This window comes from Mustela erminea, chromosome 3 (genome assembly GCF_009829155.1).
Source record: "Mustela erminea isolate mMusErm1 chromosome 3, mMusErm1.Pri, whole genome shotgun sequence".
NCBI classification, from domain to species: Eukaryota; Metazoa; Chordata; class Mammalia; order Carnivora; family Mustelidae; genus Mustela; species Mustela erminea.
In genome coordinates this window covers 15,870,522-15,886,114 of record NC_045616.1, presented here as the reverse complement: position 1 = coordinate 15,886,114, position 15,593 = coordinate 15,870,522, and the positions used below count along the sequence as shown (strand labels likewise).

Below are 15,593 nucleotides of genomic sequence, written 5' to 3'. Positions count from 1 at the left end.
ATCCATGTAAAGATAAATAGGGCATCTCAATGGAAAGAATGAAGAGCCAGAAATAGATTCCATTCTACAGAAAATCTTAATGTTATGATAAAAGGCTTCCAAACCAGAGGAAAAGGTAGGATCATTTAATAAGAGGTACTGGAGAAACTGGGCAGAAACGGGGGGGGGAGGGGGGATGTAAGCCATACCTTGCACTACCCCCTGCAAAATGAAAAGGACATGTGTTGAGGAGTTAAATTAAAAAAAAAAAAAATCAAATCCTAGGAAACTAGCAAAAGATGAAACGGACTATTACTGAGTTAGTGGGGACCAGCTAAGTTCTTCTGCTTCAAAGCAGCCCCACCCCACAGAAGCCGCGGTCCCAACCAGCAAAGACTGACGGTATCATCTGCGTAAGAAAACGGTGCACGCTGAGAAGTAACAAAACCGTCGTGCAAGGAAAGCCACCTTCGGTGTGGACAATGACAACTAGAGGTGGAATGGCCCGATGGGGGGGGGTGGGGTGGGGTGTGTGGTGTGTGTGTGTGTGGTGCGCGTGCGCGCGGGCGGGACATTCAAAGTCCTTGGAGAAGCCAGACTTTGCACACGCCCACCTGGGCTGTGAAGCAGGCTAGGGCTTCCCCACAGGAAGTGAAGAAGCCTAGGGCGTTCGGGCAGGTCTGTGAGGTCCTGCGGGCTTGGAGGCGGTTTCAGCCTAGCCGGTGGCCCCAGGCAGGGTTCACTCAACTCTCCGCCCCCGCGGCCCCGGCGTTGGCCAGGACCACCCAGGCTCCAGGTGCACAGACAGGCGTCTCCGGGATGCTCCGACGACGCCCCCGCTGCTCCCCGGGGCCGCGGACCGCCCTCCTCCCGGTGTGTGTCCTAAGGTTTTGGAGCCGCTGTTTCCTCGTTCTTAAAATAGAGCATATTGGCTACCTCGGAGTATTTTTAAGGACTTACTCTTTCCCAAGCACTTGCTGTTGGGGATACAGCAATGATGCTTTTATCCTAAAAGCGGTGTGTGCGCGCATTAGGGGCAGGAAGACAGAATAAACGAATAAACACAGGATTTCGAGCCTAATGCTATAAAGAAAACACAACTGGATTGTGCAAACGCTATACAGAAAACAAGATTGAGCAAGGGTGTTTGGGGGTGGGGTGGCGGGGAGGAAGCCTAGTGGGATGAAGGGGAGGTTGCTCTGCAATGACAATTGGCCCCAACAGGGAGAAGGAAGTCAGGGAAACAGAGATAGAGAGCCTGTTTCTAGTTAAAGTCCCTGAGGCCTGCGAAGGAAATGGGGGTAGGGGGAGGCTTCTCTGCCCCTCCCCTACATAGCAAGGGGGCCTGGGAGGATCGTGAATTGAGCCCTGCCCTGTGTTTGGGGTCACCGCCTTTCTCTTCCTAACATTTACCCTTCCTCCTTAAAGTGGTTATGCAGGGGCGCCTGGGTGGCTCAGTGGGTTAGGCCTCTGCCTTCAGCTCGGGTCATGATCTCTGGGTCCTGGGATCCAGCCCCGCATCGGGCTCTCTGCTCAGCGGGGAGCCTGCTTCTCCCTCTCTCTCTGCCTGCTTCTCTGCCTACTTGTGATCTCTCTCTGTCAAATAAATAATAAAATATTAAAAAACAACAACAACAACAACAACAACAACAAACAAAAACGGTTATGCAATCCCCTCGACGGCCACCAAGGAGGTCCGTCAGGGAGGGCGGTAAGACAGAGGCTGGGACCCCCAGCAAAATCCTTCTGTTGAATACCCAGTGGGTAGATCAAGTACAGGCTTAGGGGACCAGCGAGGCCGGGTAGAAAAAAACGACTTTTCTTTTAAAGATCAGCTGATATTTCAAAGAAGGCACCAAGGAGCCATAGCAGGAAAACTGAACCCTTGGACCCCTAGCATGCACTCTGCAGTTTGGGTTTGTCTTCACTGCAGGAGGGCGAAAGGCAGGGCGCGGGGAAGGCACAGTCCTTTCGGGTTTCGGTTTCCGAGAGCGGAGGTGGGGCGCTGGGATCTCGGGGAGGAGAGGGAAGCGGGACCCCAGGACCGCGCACCCCCGCGGACGCGGACGCGCACGTGGGTCGGCCCGGTTCCTTCCGGCCGGGATGGATGGTCGCGGCCCCGGCCTGAGGCTGTGGGTACCCGGAGAAGCCCGCGGGCGACAGTCAAAGGGCGGGAGGCCGGGCTTCCAGCCGCAGCCGCGTTCCTTCAGGCGACTCCACTCTAGCTGCGCGGCAGGGAGAAGCGCGGCGCTCGGACCGGAAGCCGCTCTTCCGCGGGACGGCCACCCCTCCGCGCGGCCGTGAGTGGGCGGGTCCAGATCCGGCGAGCAACCGTCGCGGCTTCCGGTTCCGATGACAGACGCGCCGGAAGTCAAGGTCCCAGCTGCGGGGACCAGGTGAGAACTGACTGGCTTCCGGGCCGGGAGGTGCGGGCGGAGGGCGAGGTGCCCCGGGACTGCCGACGGGGGCGCGGGGGGCGGCATCTCAGCCGGACTCCCAGGCCTCGGGCCTTCTCCGGAGCACCTCCCCCACCACCAAGCCGCGGCCCCAGCCTGCCCCTGGACTGGCTTTCTCCTCAGTCCTAGGGCGTGGGGACCAGGAACTGGAGAGGTAACCCGGTGTGGATGAGGGGGCCAGACAGGGCATTCGAGCAGGGTCTTTGGAAGGATGAGGCGGAGTTTGCCAGTCATTTGCACGTTAATGCAGGTGAAGCTCCTAGCAGAAGCTGCAGCCTAGGGGAAATGGTGGGCTTTGCCCTCCCTCCAATTTTGGTTAATGACAAGAAAGATTTGAAACTTCAACTAGAGACGTGCGGTGAAGAAAAGGAACAGTGATAAGATGGAGTGTCTGGCGTGGGAGTGGAGCAGAGGGGCCAGCGTCAGATAGATCTCAGAAGAGTTGACATGGACACTGGACCCTGATAAGGAACCAGTCCTGGGAAGATTTCGGAGGGGAGTGTATCAGGCAGAGGGAACGGTCTGTGCAAAGGCCCTGAGACAGAAATAAACTGTCAAGGACAGAAAAGAGGCTAGTGTGGTTGGAGTGTGGCCAGTGAGCGGGAGAGTGGTAGGTGAGGCTGGAGGGGTGCTTGGGAGTCGACTTCAGTAAAGCTTCTGAGGCCATAAAAAGGTGGGGGCGCGTTGGGCTGGCTCAGACAGAGAACATGCGATTCTTGATCTCTGGGTCCTGAATTCCAGCCCCACGTTGGGTGCAGAGAATACTAAAAAAACAAATTTTTAAAAAGGAGGGGGGATTTTTTGCTGAGTACAGTAAGAATCTGTTGGGTTTTAAGCAGAGGAGTGGTGGCCAGAGTGGAGAATGGGTCATTGGAGGCTGTTGATTTCTGTGTCTGTGTCCAGTTCTGTGTCTGCGATTTGCACAAACTTCTTCCCTTTAGCCCCAGAAGGGACCCTTCTGTTTCAGGATGCCAAAGTCTGGGGACAAAACCCATGCATGCCTTAGTGGGGGGGTTAATACTTCAGTTTTGTCTCTTCCTGTCATTCCCCCCTGCAGGTTTGAGCCCAAGCCCTCTAGCCCCAGAGGAAGTAGATGCTCATTTAGGAAGTAGATGCTCATTTAATCAGCAAGCATTCACTGAACACCCCCTGTGGACGAGGCCCAGGCCCTGGGCTGGGCACTGTGGGGAGAAAGAGGAGAAAACTGGGCAGGCCTGAGCAGGTCACTGTCTACTCAGAGGAGACTTGTTGATGGGCAGTTACTGTGCCACTGAGCCAAGGACACAGAGCAGAGGACTCAATGTGTAATCACACAGGGGTTGTGTGTCAAGCCATGCGGTGTTGAGTCAAGGGGTGACAGCATCTGATGTGTTGTTTTGGAGGGATCCTGCTGGTGGGTCATTTCTATACAGAAATGTATGGGGTACATTTCTGGGGGAGGAGGACTTGAAATGGACATGAAATTCCACTGGATTCATCATGAAGTTGTCACAGACAGACTCACACACTCATCCACCCTAGTGCCTGGTGAGGATGACCCAGTGGGGTTCAAGCAGAGCGGCTCATCATGGACAGACTGAGTTAGCCTCCTGGATTTTCTGAGTGGGATACTTGCAAGAAGTTCTCGTTTCCCAGCTTCTTAATTTTATTTTAGATGTTTATTGAGCTAGTCAGACTTCTCAATTCCTTATACATTTAATTGATTCAGGCAGGGCCTTTGTTTCTTCTCTATTTATTGATGTATTCGCTTTTATCTCCATTCTTCTCCCCCACCCACCATAGGAAACTACTGATGTGTTTGCATGTGTCTTTTGTTTTAGGCAGAGTTTTGTTTTTTTTTTAAAGACACACCCTAGGAGCACCTGGGTGGCTCAGTTGGTTAGGTGGCTGCCTTCTGCTCAGGTCATGGTCCTGGGATCTCCGGATCGAGCCCCACATTGGGCTTTCTGCTCGGTGGGCAGTCTGCTTCTCCCTCTCTCTCTCTGCCTGCCTCTCTGCCTACTTGTGATCTCTGTCTGTCAAATAAATAAATAAAAACTTCAAAAAAAAAAATCCTCAAATGCATCTCCTTCCCCAGCTTGCTTGCTTGCTTGCTTTTTCTTTCTTTCTTTTTTTTTTTTTTTTTAAGATTTTGTTTATTTGAGAGAGCGGAAACAAACATGGGTAGGGGAAAGAGCAGAGGGAGAGGGACAAGCAGATTACCCACTGAGCAGGGAACGCAATGGGGCTGGATCTCAGGACCCTGAGATCATGGCCTGAGCCGAAGGCAGATGCTTAACCGACTGAGCCACCCAAGTGTCCCATTTGTGAGCTCTTTAATATGTCCAAGATGTCTTGGACATATTAAAGACATATTAAAGGGTTCCCTGATACCATCCTTTTCAGTTGGTGTTGACAGGGACAGTCTGACCTTGGTGAAGTTCTGACCTTTCTGGAGCTATAGTTCTATTTGATAAATTGTGATCTGGGGCCCAGACTCTTGGCACACATTTCTCTTGTGCTGCCAGCTTTCCTAGGTGATCATCTCACAGGCTCTGTGGTTGACTTCTGTTTCCTGTCTTCATTAATCGCTGCTATATACTTCCTCCAACCACAGATAATGGCCGCTTTCCCTTGATGGTGAGGTGGTGGGCTGTTGAGCTGGTGCAGAGAGTAATGTGATGCAGAGTGCTTCAGAGAAGGGCTCTGGAGCCAGAAGGCCTGGCTTCACTTCCCCAGGTCTCCCTTTCCCAGCCGTGTCACCTTGGGCAAGTTATTTAATCTTTCTGTGTCTCATTCTCATTCTCTTATCTATAAACTGGGTCTAATAACTGTACCTACCTCATAGTGTTTTGGTAAGAATTAAGTAAATTAGTTGATGCATGCAGCGTCATTAGAATGGTGCTTGGCACATAATAAGCCCCAATGAAATGTTAACTAATAATGGCAGTGGTGATTATTATTATGACACTGTTTCAGACAGGAGTCCCTGGTGTATTTTGCCCATCGTGGGTATTTGCTCAGGGGTCATGAAGAGGAAGGCATGTCTTCTGGACATCATGATTATGATTACAGATTGTAGCATGAAGACATCAGCTTAAGGAGAGAGGGCAGAAACACATCTCAGGGCCCGGGTTGCCATTTCCCCATCGTTCATCCCTCATCTGGTAAGGAGATGGTGGCTGTAGGCTGGGCCGGGAGGTTGAGGCCAACACTGGTGGTGCTGGTGGGAATGGGGAATCTGGTGAAATTGGGAGCATCCCAGTGGTCGCACTGGCCATGGAAGTCTTCTGATGTTACTTTGGATCCTTCTTTGAGACAATGGACAGCTGGCCAGATTTGAACATTTGAGAGAATCCTTAATTTCAAATCCTTTAGATGAAAATGTAGGAAGGGAAGTCTGTCACCAGCATTTTGAGGGGTGTTCACATGGTCACCATCAAAGGCTGCTCTGAAATAGAGGGGAGCAGTGCCCCAGAGTGGAAGGAATTTAGGAAGGGCGCCTTGTGGTGGGACCAGAAAAGTCAGCTTTCTTTTCAGTGGCGTAACGAGGAGGGAAGCGTGCGTTATAACCAGAGACGTTCTAGTCTGGTGGGGGAGGTGGCCCCTCAGATTGGTCCTTACCCAGTGATCAAAACTGCAACAGAGGGGTGCCAAGTGGAAGGAGTGCGGTGGCAGCAGGCTAGGGATGACTGCTGGAGGAGGTGGTCTCTGGGCTGACCCGGGAAGGATAAGCCGGCTTCTTGAGCAGTTGACAAGGGGAGGGCTGACGGCATATCTGGGAGAGGAAGACACATGAACCCGAGCCCGGAGCTGGGAGGGACCAGCGGTTCTGGTTGGCCAGACACAGGGTGAGCAGCAGGGGAGACTGAGGCTGGAATGGTGGACAAAGCCTATCAGGGCCACGTGCTCGGCACCTGTTCGTTAGGCTGTGTTTTCAGTTATTGGCCATTCAGGGGCTGCCTTCGGGGGTTCTATCGCTGTAGTGTGTGGAAAACCAAGTCCACTAATTGAAGAGAAGGTGCTTAACATACATGAGATATGAAAATAGGTGGTATTCATACATATTTCTAGTAGACAGTATTGCCTGCTGAGGACTCTGTGAGGCCTGCTCTCTCTTCTGATTAAAAAGAGATGACCAGGGATTATAGAATGAAGAGTTGGGAACCGTAATTTTGTCGCCATGATTTAAAACATCTGTCCTTATGCCTGCCTGGTCTCTCTGGGGTACCGTGGCTCGGGTTGATGGGTGCCGTGGACACCTGTGTTAAGCCAGGAATTGCTGAGTATTGATAAATGACATGGGTGTGGTGAGGGGGATCTGGGAGCCCTCCGCAGCATGCCCCCCACCCCCAGCCCAGGTGGGGCCTGATGCAGCTGACCCCTCCCGCCCACAGGCAGAGGTCACCATGGAGCAGTGTGCGAGTGTGGAAAGGGAGGTGGACAAGGTCCTGCAGAAGTTCCTGACCTATGGGCAGCACTGCGAGCAGAGCCTGGAGGAGCTCCTACACTATGTGGGCCAGCTGCGGGCTGAGCTGGCCAGCGCAGGTGAGTGCCTCCCCTCCAGCCCCTGGTCTGCCTCCCCAGGAGCCTGGGAGCCCCCAAGGCCTCTAGGTGACAGGCTCCTAGAAGGATGACAGTTTGGACATTAGTCTGTGGATGCGGAGGCCTCCTTCAGTGGGATAATGGGAGTCATTCTAATTTATTTCAAAAAGTCCAACAGAAATTATTAGTTTACCTACCAGGTGCCTGGGTGGCTCTGTTAAGCATCTGCCTTCAGCTTAGGTCATGATATTGGGGTCCTGGGATTGAGTCCCACATCGGGCTCCCTGCTCAGCGGGGAGTCCGTTCCTCCCTCTCCCTCTCTCTGTCTCTCATGAAGTAAATAAAAATATTTTTAAAAAAATTATTAGTTTACCTAAGATTATTTTCATTTTATGTTTTGTTTTCCATTTGCTTTTCTACTTTGAATTTTTAGACACCTTGAGATCATCTCAGATTTATAGAAAACATTGACTGCTGATATATTGCCATAATGGCTTTATCACTTCTCTTGCCTACTCTTACTTTCTAGCCACTTGAAAGTAAGTTGCAGCTATCATACCACTTTGCCCCTAAACTTTCAGTGTATATCTCCTAAGGTCACGGGCATTCTTTTACATAAATACAGTATAATTATTAAATCAAGAAGTTAAACATTAATGCAGTATTATGATGTAATAAATATAGTTCAGTTCTTCAGTTTTGTCACTGTCCAGTAGTTTTCATAAACCACTTTTTTTTTTTTTTTAAGATTTTGATTTACCTGATAGACAGTGAGAGAGGGAACACAATCAGGGGGTGTGAAAGAGGGAGAAGCAGGCTTCCTGCTGAGCAGGGAGCCCAATTCGGGGCTCGATCCCAGGACCCTGAGATCGTGACCTAAGCAAAAGGCAGACGCTTAAAGACTGAGCCATCCAGGCGCCACTCATAAAAGATTTTAATTTTATTCTCCATTCTAGGATCCAATCCAAAATCAGGTGCTGCGTGTAGTTTCTCATGTCTCATCTTTGGTTGTTTAACCTGGGACAGTTCTCCCACTTGCCTTTGTCGTTCATGACACTGACGTTTTCAGAGCACTAAGGCCAACGATTTTACAGACTATCTCTTGCTTTGGGCTTGCCTGCTGTGTCCTCCTCCTCACCCAGGTGTTGCATCTTGGGCAGCAGAGTCCTTTGGAAGTGATCTGGTTTTCAGGGCATCATATCCGGAGGTACAAGGTGTCAGCTCGTTTTCCCTGATTGGTGATGTGAACTGTGATCACTTGGTTAAGATGGTGTCGGCCAGGTTCTCCTTGTGTAAAATTAACTTTTCTTTATAGTTAAGGGGCACCTGGGTGGCTCAGTGGGTTAAAGCCTCTGCTTTCTGCTCAGGTCATGATCCCAGGGTCCTGGGATTGAGCCCCGCATTGGGCTCTCTGCTCTGCGGGGAGCCTGCTTCCTCCTCTTTCTCTGCCTACTTGTGATCTCTGTCTGTCAAATAAATAAATAAAATCTTAAAAAAAAAAAAATTTCTTTACAGTTAATTAGTAAGAAATTTGAGGGGAGATGCTTTGAGCCTATGTAAATATGCACTTTCTTGTACTTGAGTGAATTGATCCAGAGATGATTTCTTGCCTCAATCAGTTATTAGAAAGCAACATGGGTGACTTTTCCTGCTCTGTCATTCCTTCATATTGGCCATTGCACAGCATAGGTTTGATCTTGTGGGTCCACTTACATGCAGATTTGTTTTTCAGTAAATACAGTACAGAACTGTAAATGTATTTTCTTTTTTATTGTTTTCTCAATGACATTGTCTTTTTCTTAGCTTTATTGTAAGAATACGGTATATAACACAGGTGACATACCAAATATGTGTCAATTGACTGTGTTCTGTGTAAGGCTTCTGGTCACCAGAAGGCTATTAGTTACATTTTTGGGGAGTCAAAAGTTACATACATATTTTTGATTGTGCATGGTGTGGTGCCCTTAACCCCCATATTGTTGAAGGATCAGCTGTCGTTGTTGGCATTAAACTTTGCTTTTTCCCTTACTGTCAGTTCACACCACGTGGATTCTTTTTTTTTTTTTTTTTTAAGATTTTATTTATTTATTTGACAGAGAGAGAGAGATCACAAGCAGGCATAGAGACAGGCGCAGAGAGGGGTAGGGGAAGCAGGCTCCCTGCTGAGCAGTGGGCCCAATGTGCAGCTTGATCCCAGGACTCTTGAGATCATGACCTGGGCCGAAGGCAGATGCTTAACCCACTGAGCCACCAAGGCGCCCTCACACCACATAGATTCTTATTTTATTCATTGGGTTATAATCTATTACTATTATTCTTTATTTTGATCCTTAAATTGTCTTAGATTTGACCAGTAGTCACCCCTGATTCCTATGTCCTTTTTTAAGTTGATCTATAATTAAAATTTACCTTCTTTTTTTTTTTTTTATAAGATTTTATTTATTTGACAGAGAGAGAAATCACAAGTAGGCAGAGAGACAGGCAGAAAGAGACAGGGGAGAAAGCAGGCTCCCTGTGGAGCAGAGAGCCTGACTTGGGGCTCGATCCCAGGATCTTGGGATCAGGACCTGAGCCAAAGTCAGAGGCTTTAACCCAGTGAGCCACCCAGTCGCCCTCACACCACATAGATTCTTATTTTATTCATTGGGTTATAATCTATTACTATTATTCTTTATTTTGATCCTTAAATTGTCTTAGATTGATCTTTGATCTTGGAATCATGAGTTTAAGCCCCATGGTGGGCCTGGAGCTTACTTTAATAGAAAGGTGTTGGGGGGGGCTGCCCATCTCCCTGTGTGAGGCCCCACCCCCACTTCCTGGTGGTATTTGTCAGAAGGCATTCAGTTACTGGTACAGAACCCAGCTCAGACCAGCTTAAATGAACAGGCGGGAGTGGGGGACACTGGATTCATGGACTCAGGTGACTGAAATGTCCAGGCCCCCCTGGATCCAAGTGCCTGTGTGATCCTCTCAGTCTACACTGTCCTCATTCTAAGAGCAGTGCCCCCCCGCCCCCCGCCCCGAGGAGGTCCCGGTGCTCCAGCAGCTCCAGTTCCCATTCTGTGTGTTCAGTGACTTGGTAGAATGCATGTCTCTTCCAGGGCTTCTGGTCTTGGAGCTGAGACCCTCCCTGGCTCTCTTGGGTCACTTTTATTTCTCTGAACCAAGGCGCTGCCATCTAAAGAAGGTGCACTGGTGCTGGGCTGGAGGAAGGGGCGGATGCTCTGTCTGTCCTCCTCTTTTCCGAGTCCCATGTGCTCTTGGAAGTGGGTCTGGTTCTAGCCCAGCTGCGGCAGTGGAAACCACTGCAGGCTGGGAGTCCTGAGCCAGAAATATCCTGAACTTCCCTGGCAGTATCTCTGGGTTGGTAAGAGGCACTAACATGGGGATAGTACCTTATGACCCAAAGCCACCTTGCATGTGGCATCTGACTCAAGACAGTGAAGAGCCGTCTGGTGTGGTGGTGGTGAGAAGGTGTTTTAGCTCTGTCATTGTTGTCACCTAGCAAGTCATGGCCTCAGCTTCCCCAGCTATAGGACAGGATACTAACAGTGTCCACTGCAGAGCATGGTGGGGAGGATTAAAGAAGCTAAAATAAAGTACTTTCCCTTAGGACATGCCAAATCATCTACATTTCACAGCAACAGACAGGGCAGGTCCTTTCACCGCATGAATGAACAGAGAGATGAAGCCACTTGGCCCACTTGACCAATTCCAAGGCAGGCAGTTAAAGAGTGGCAGGACCTGGGACAGAAGCCGGGGTCTTTCACCCTGGGGTTTGGGGCTGCGTCCTGGGCCTCCAGGCTGGTGTTGAGAAGAGAGCCAGGAGGGACCAGGTGTGCTGCTCTGTGTCCTGATTCACTGCCAGTGTTTCCCTGTAGCCCTCCAGGGAACCCCTCTGTCAGCCACCCTCTCCCTGGTGATGTCACAGTGCTGCCGGAAGATCAAAGACACTGTGCAGAAGCTGGCTTTGGACCATAAGGACATTCACAGCAGCGTCTCCCGAGTGGGCAAAGCCATCGACAGGGTGAGTGTGTGAGCAGCCTTGGGCGGGGGATGGGTGAACCCCAGGGCTGGTGTCTGAGGCTGGGGGTTGCTCCGCAGGAAATGAGAATGCTGAGTCACAGAGCCTTGTCTCTTGTCCTCGGCAGAACTTTGACTCAGAGATTTGCGGTGTGGTCTCTGACGCGGTGTGGGACTCGAGGGAGAAGCAGCAGCAGATCCTGCAGACAGCCATCGTGGAGCACCTGTACCAGCAAGGCATGCTCAGCGTTGCCGAGGAGCTGTGCCAGGTAATGGCCTCTCTGCAAAGGTGCTAGAAGCAGCCTCTTCTGCTTCTGTTTCATGGTTGGCTTTCGATTTGCTTCCTGTCATGCTTTCTATACACTGATTTTAGAAGGGAAATCATTGTCCCTGCCATCAGTAGAAGCTAGCTCCACAAATATATACGATGGCAAGTAAAGTCATTAACCTCTAGCTGGGGTCCGTTGCCCGTCAGGGTTCTGAGTTGAGGCCTGATACCACTTTCTTAAAAAGGGAGATTAGTAACATGACAGCGTGGCACTTGTTAAGTGTTACAAACACACGAGCAGTAGAAGTAAGGGTATTTTCTCAATATGATTAAGAGGACTGAAGAATAACTTTCTTACCATGCTACTCAACACAGGTCTCTAAGATCCTGGGGCGGGGGTGGGTTTTGTAGTCTGTACTCCAAGGAGGCCAGCCCGCAACACTCAGCCTTCCATAACTGGAATATTCTGGAAACACAGTCCTCCAGCAGTGGGATTGCACTCTCCCCACAGGAATCAACACTGAACGTGGACTTGGACTTTAAGCAGCCTTTCCTTGAGTTGAATCGAATCCTGGAAGCTCTGCACGAACAAGACCTAGGGCCGGCATTGGAGTAAGTAGGCCCTCAGGTGGGCCAGTGTAGGGACAGGGCCCATCTGTGGTCTTCCCATCACCTGGTATACTTGACATGCCTCCAGCCCTTGGGCTTTTGGAGCCCACCTCTCCATCCCGGCTCAACCAGGGTCCCTCAGGGTCCCTTCTCCTGCCCCACGAGCTCCCTTTCTTCCCAGATGGGCCGTCTCCCACAGGCAGCGCCTGCTCGAGCTCAACAGCTCCCTGGAGTTCAAGCTGCACCGCCTACACTTCATCCGCCTCCTGGCAGGCGGCCCCGAGAAGCAGCTCGAGGCCCTCAGCTATGCCCGGCACTTTCAGCCATTTGCTCGGCTGCACCAGCGAGGTGAGTACTCGGGGCTGGGCTCTGGGCTGCCGGGCTCCGGTGGGTGTCAGCGTTAGCAGGGGTCAGGGCTTGGGGTGTGAGTTCCTGCCCCGCCTGAAGAGCTGTAACCAGGATGCCTTTCCCCAACCTGAGAACTCTGAGCCCTCCCTCAGAGCCTCCCAGGTGAACTCTTCCCCCTGCACCCCGCATCCCCCTCTGCCATACCCTTCCAGCTTCGTCTCAGGCCAGGCACACCCTCCATGTGCCAAACCAGCACTCAGCACATGGGGCCATGTGCGCCCCTGCGCCTCAGCCCTGAGCTCTCCCACCTAGCAGCAGCCCACTCGTTTCCTTAAGACTCACTCGGCGCCTCTCCACAGCCTCCTTCCATCCCACCAGGATTTCCAGACCGCTGTGACTAGAGTCTCCCCTTCCAGATGCTCGCCATTAGTAACCACTCCTACCCGTAGTAACTGGTTCTTTAGCTCCACTCTTCCTGTTTATTACCTCACATTTTGTGAAATCATAAAAACCAAGCACTGTTCGTTAGTAAATCTAGATACCATCTGAGAGCTTTTTAGAAGGGAGAGTAGCCAGTGTTGGAGAAGAAAAACGTGAGCATCAACCTGAGACTTGCTCCTCAGTGCACTTGGAAGGATGGAAGAGAATGTTGGACTGTGGCTGATGCTTGTCCTTGTCCTGCAGCAGCAGCAGCCCCGAGACTCCGCCTCCATACTGGACTTTATTGAAAACCAGTTTTGCCTGAGGGTATCTCTGCAGGCTGGTCCTGCTGCTCTGGGGCCTGGGAGCCGAGGGGCCCAGCCTGCTCTCCCTCTGCCCTTCCGCTGCCCCAGCCCGCTCCCCTGCTGCCCTGACTTGTGCCTGGTTGCTCCGCAGAGATCCAGGTGATGATGGGCAGCCTGGTGTACCTGCGGCTGGGCTTGGAGAAGTCGCCCTACTGCCACCTCCTGGACAACAGCCATTGGGCAGAGATCTGCGAGACCTTTACCAGGGATGCTTGTTCCCTGCTGGGGCTGTCGGTGGAGTCACCCCTCAGTGTCAGGTACGGGCAGCCCCATGGGGGCAGCGCGAGTGGGAGAGTAGTTTCAAGGGAAACAGTCTGTGGAGGCCATTCCGTGTGCCTGGGGCAGTACTTGGTTCTTTCAGACCAAAATTGGCTCTCTTAGTCATGCTTCTGGGTAGGAGTTACCTGATTTTCACAGCTGGAGAAACTGAGGTCAGGAAGAGTTGTGGTTTGACGTCGCTGCAAAGTCAGTGGTGGGGTCAAGGTTCCCTTTTTGTAAGGTCTTTTGAATAAGGTCTCTGTGCTGCTGCGACCTCAGCCCTGACTTACCACAGGAGCCTCTGCAGCCTGGCCACCTCTCCGACCACTGGCCATCGGAGAGAATGGGAAGTGCCTGGGTAGAATGTGTGGAGACCTTTCCCTTGGGAGGCTCCTTTACCGTGATGTTCTCAGGACTCCATGAAGCCCTGGGAATTCCAGGTAGTTACGCTTGGTTTACAGATGAGAAAACACGCAGGCCCCAGGCAAGCGTGGACTTACCCAGGGCCTGATGGGGAATAAAGAGCCCGTGGACCTGGTCCCAGAATCCCACCCTGCACCACAGTGGAGTGGCACGTCCCCTCCTGCCTCACTCCAGGAAGGATTCTGGTTAAAAAATAGTGTTACCCGGCCAGAACTCCAGGGACAGTTCAGGACGGTTCTTGGGCGCAGCATAGGTATTTAGCCCAGCCAGTCAATGCCCCGCCCCTGCTGAAGTCCCTGTGAGATTAGGATCTGCCTGGGGTCTAAGTGCCCTCACTGATGATGACCCATCACAGAGGGGCATGACAGCAGGGTGGAGCGGACAGGCTGGGGCGCTTTCAAGCTGATCACTGTCCCCATCACACCAGTGGCATTCCGGTGGTTTGGATGAGCTGGTATCTGCCCCCTGGATCTTTCTTTCGTCTTTCCCATAGGTCGTCAAACTCGGGGGTGCATTAGAATGACTCCAGAGTCGGACACACATAACTACCTATGTGGCACTTTATGAGCGACTGGGGAGACTTTCAAGGACCAGTCTGACATGTGCCACTTTAGAACCCCGCCCTAAGACACAGGCCGAGGACGGTGTGCCGGGCTCTGGGTCTGGGCCACTGCAGCCCTTGCTCTTTGTTCCGCAGCTTTGCCTCTGGCTGTGTGGCGCTGCCTGTGCTGATGAACATCAAGGCTGTGATTGAGCAGAGGCAGTGCACGGGGGTCTGGAGTCACAAGGATGAGCTACCGGTGAGGCCTGGCGCAGGGGGCTGTGGAGGGCAAGCAGAAGGCCCTGGGAAGGGCAGCCACAGCTGGCAGTGGGACTCACCCCTCCTCTGGCCTCCCCAGATTGAGATCGAACTCGGCATGAAGTGCTGGTACCACTCAGTGTTCGCCTGCCCCATCCTCCGGCAGCAGACCTCCGATTCCAACCCTCCCATCAAGCTCATCTGTGGCCACGTGATCTCCCGGGACGCCCTCAACAAGCTCATTAATGGAGGAAAGTAAGTTCCCCGTGAACTGCCCCATCCTGGCTCGGCTCCCCTGCTGGCCAGCCCCTGTGACATTCTCCACTCTCCTCCCTCTGCAGGTTGAAGTGTCCCTACTGTCCCATGGAGCAGAACCCAGCAGATGGCAAACGCATCATATTCTGATACCTGCCTTGAAGGAACTTTGTCGGAGGGGTTTTCCACCCACGAGCCTTGCTCTGTCTCCTTGGGGGTGGTTGGCTTCAGTAGACTGTGGTTCATTTCAGAGCAAATGCTGAGCACCACCATGGACAGAAGCCAAGAAGGGAGAGGAGCCCATCTGTGCCAGGCAGCTGGCTCCTTGGCTGGAAGGGTAGGGACACAGGCCTCTGTCCTCCTGCGGCTGCCCTGTTTCTGTATGCCAGTGACTTCGTAGCAGTCAACAGAAGCAAAGCACTTGGCCAGCTATGCAGATGTCTTTTTGACCCTGCCCCAGCCAGGTCGCTTCCAGTCCTGCCAGCACCTGGTGCCTGAGCCGTGGTTCTTCTTCATGACTGTATGTATCCATTCCCCACTGTAAATAGTCCAGGTTCAAACCCACTGCCCTGGTTTTATAAGTGAGCAAATATATTCACAGGCCTTCTCCTTACTTTACCTGACTTACTGGCTTCACCAACAGGAATTACTGCACGCCCACCACACCCAGACAGAACTCAGCATGCGGCATCTCTGACTAGGTGACAAAAAGGCCCAGGGGTGTCCCAACAGACCCTGGGCCAGAGGCTTTTACACAAAAGTATATCCAGTCCTGTACCCTCCTTACTGAGAAGCAGTGCTCGAGGATCTCGGAAGGTGCGCTGACTTGCCCTACGGGACTCAGAGATTATAAAGGAGAGTTTGGA

General features: G+C 51.9%; 1 protein-coding gene across 4 annotated transcripts; it reads left to right on the top strand.

Moving 5' to 3' along the window:
* The first annotated feature begins 1,977 nt into the window (after positions 1–1,977).
* On the top strand, positions 1,978–15,340 carry RMND5B (required for meiotic nuclear division 5 homolog B). 4 transcript variants are annotated; one of them, XM_032335365.1, is made up of 11 exons: positions 1,978–2,375; positions 5,490–5,581; positions 6,812–6,962; positions 10,841–10,986; positions 11,111–11,251; positions 11,762–11,862; positions 12,041–12,207; positions 13,084–13,249; positions 14,371–14,473; positions 14,573–14,727; positions 14,814–15,340. In XM_032335365.1, exons 3-11 carry the CDS (start codon positions 6,824–6,826, stop codon positions 14,875–14,877), a joined length of 1,182 nt encoding a protein of 393 aa, XP_032191256.1. In that variant the 5' UTR covers positions 1,978–2,375; positions 5,490–5,581; positions 6,812–6,823; the 3' UTR covers positions 14,878–15,340. The 4 variants fall into 4 exon arrangements, with proteins under 4 accessions (XP_032191256.1, XP_032191254.1, XP_032191255.1 ...); XM_032335364.1 differs by lacking the exon at positions 1,978–2,375 and adding an exon at positions 2,383–2,589; XM_032335363.1 differs by lacking the exon at positions 5,490–5,581 and having other exon boundaries at positions 1,979–2,375.
* Positions 15,341–15,593: the final 253 nt, after the last annotated feature.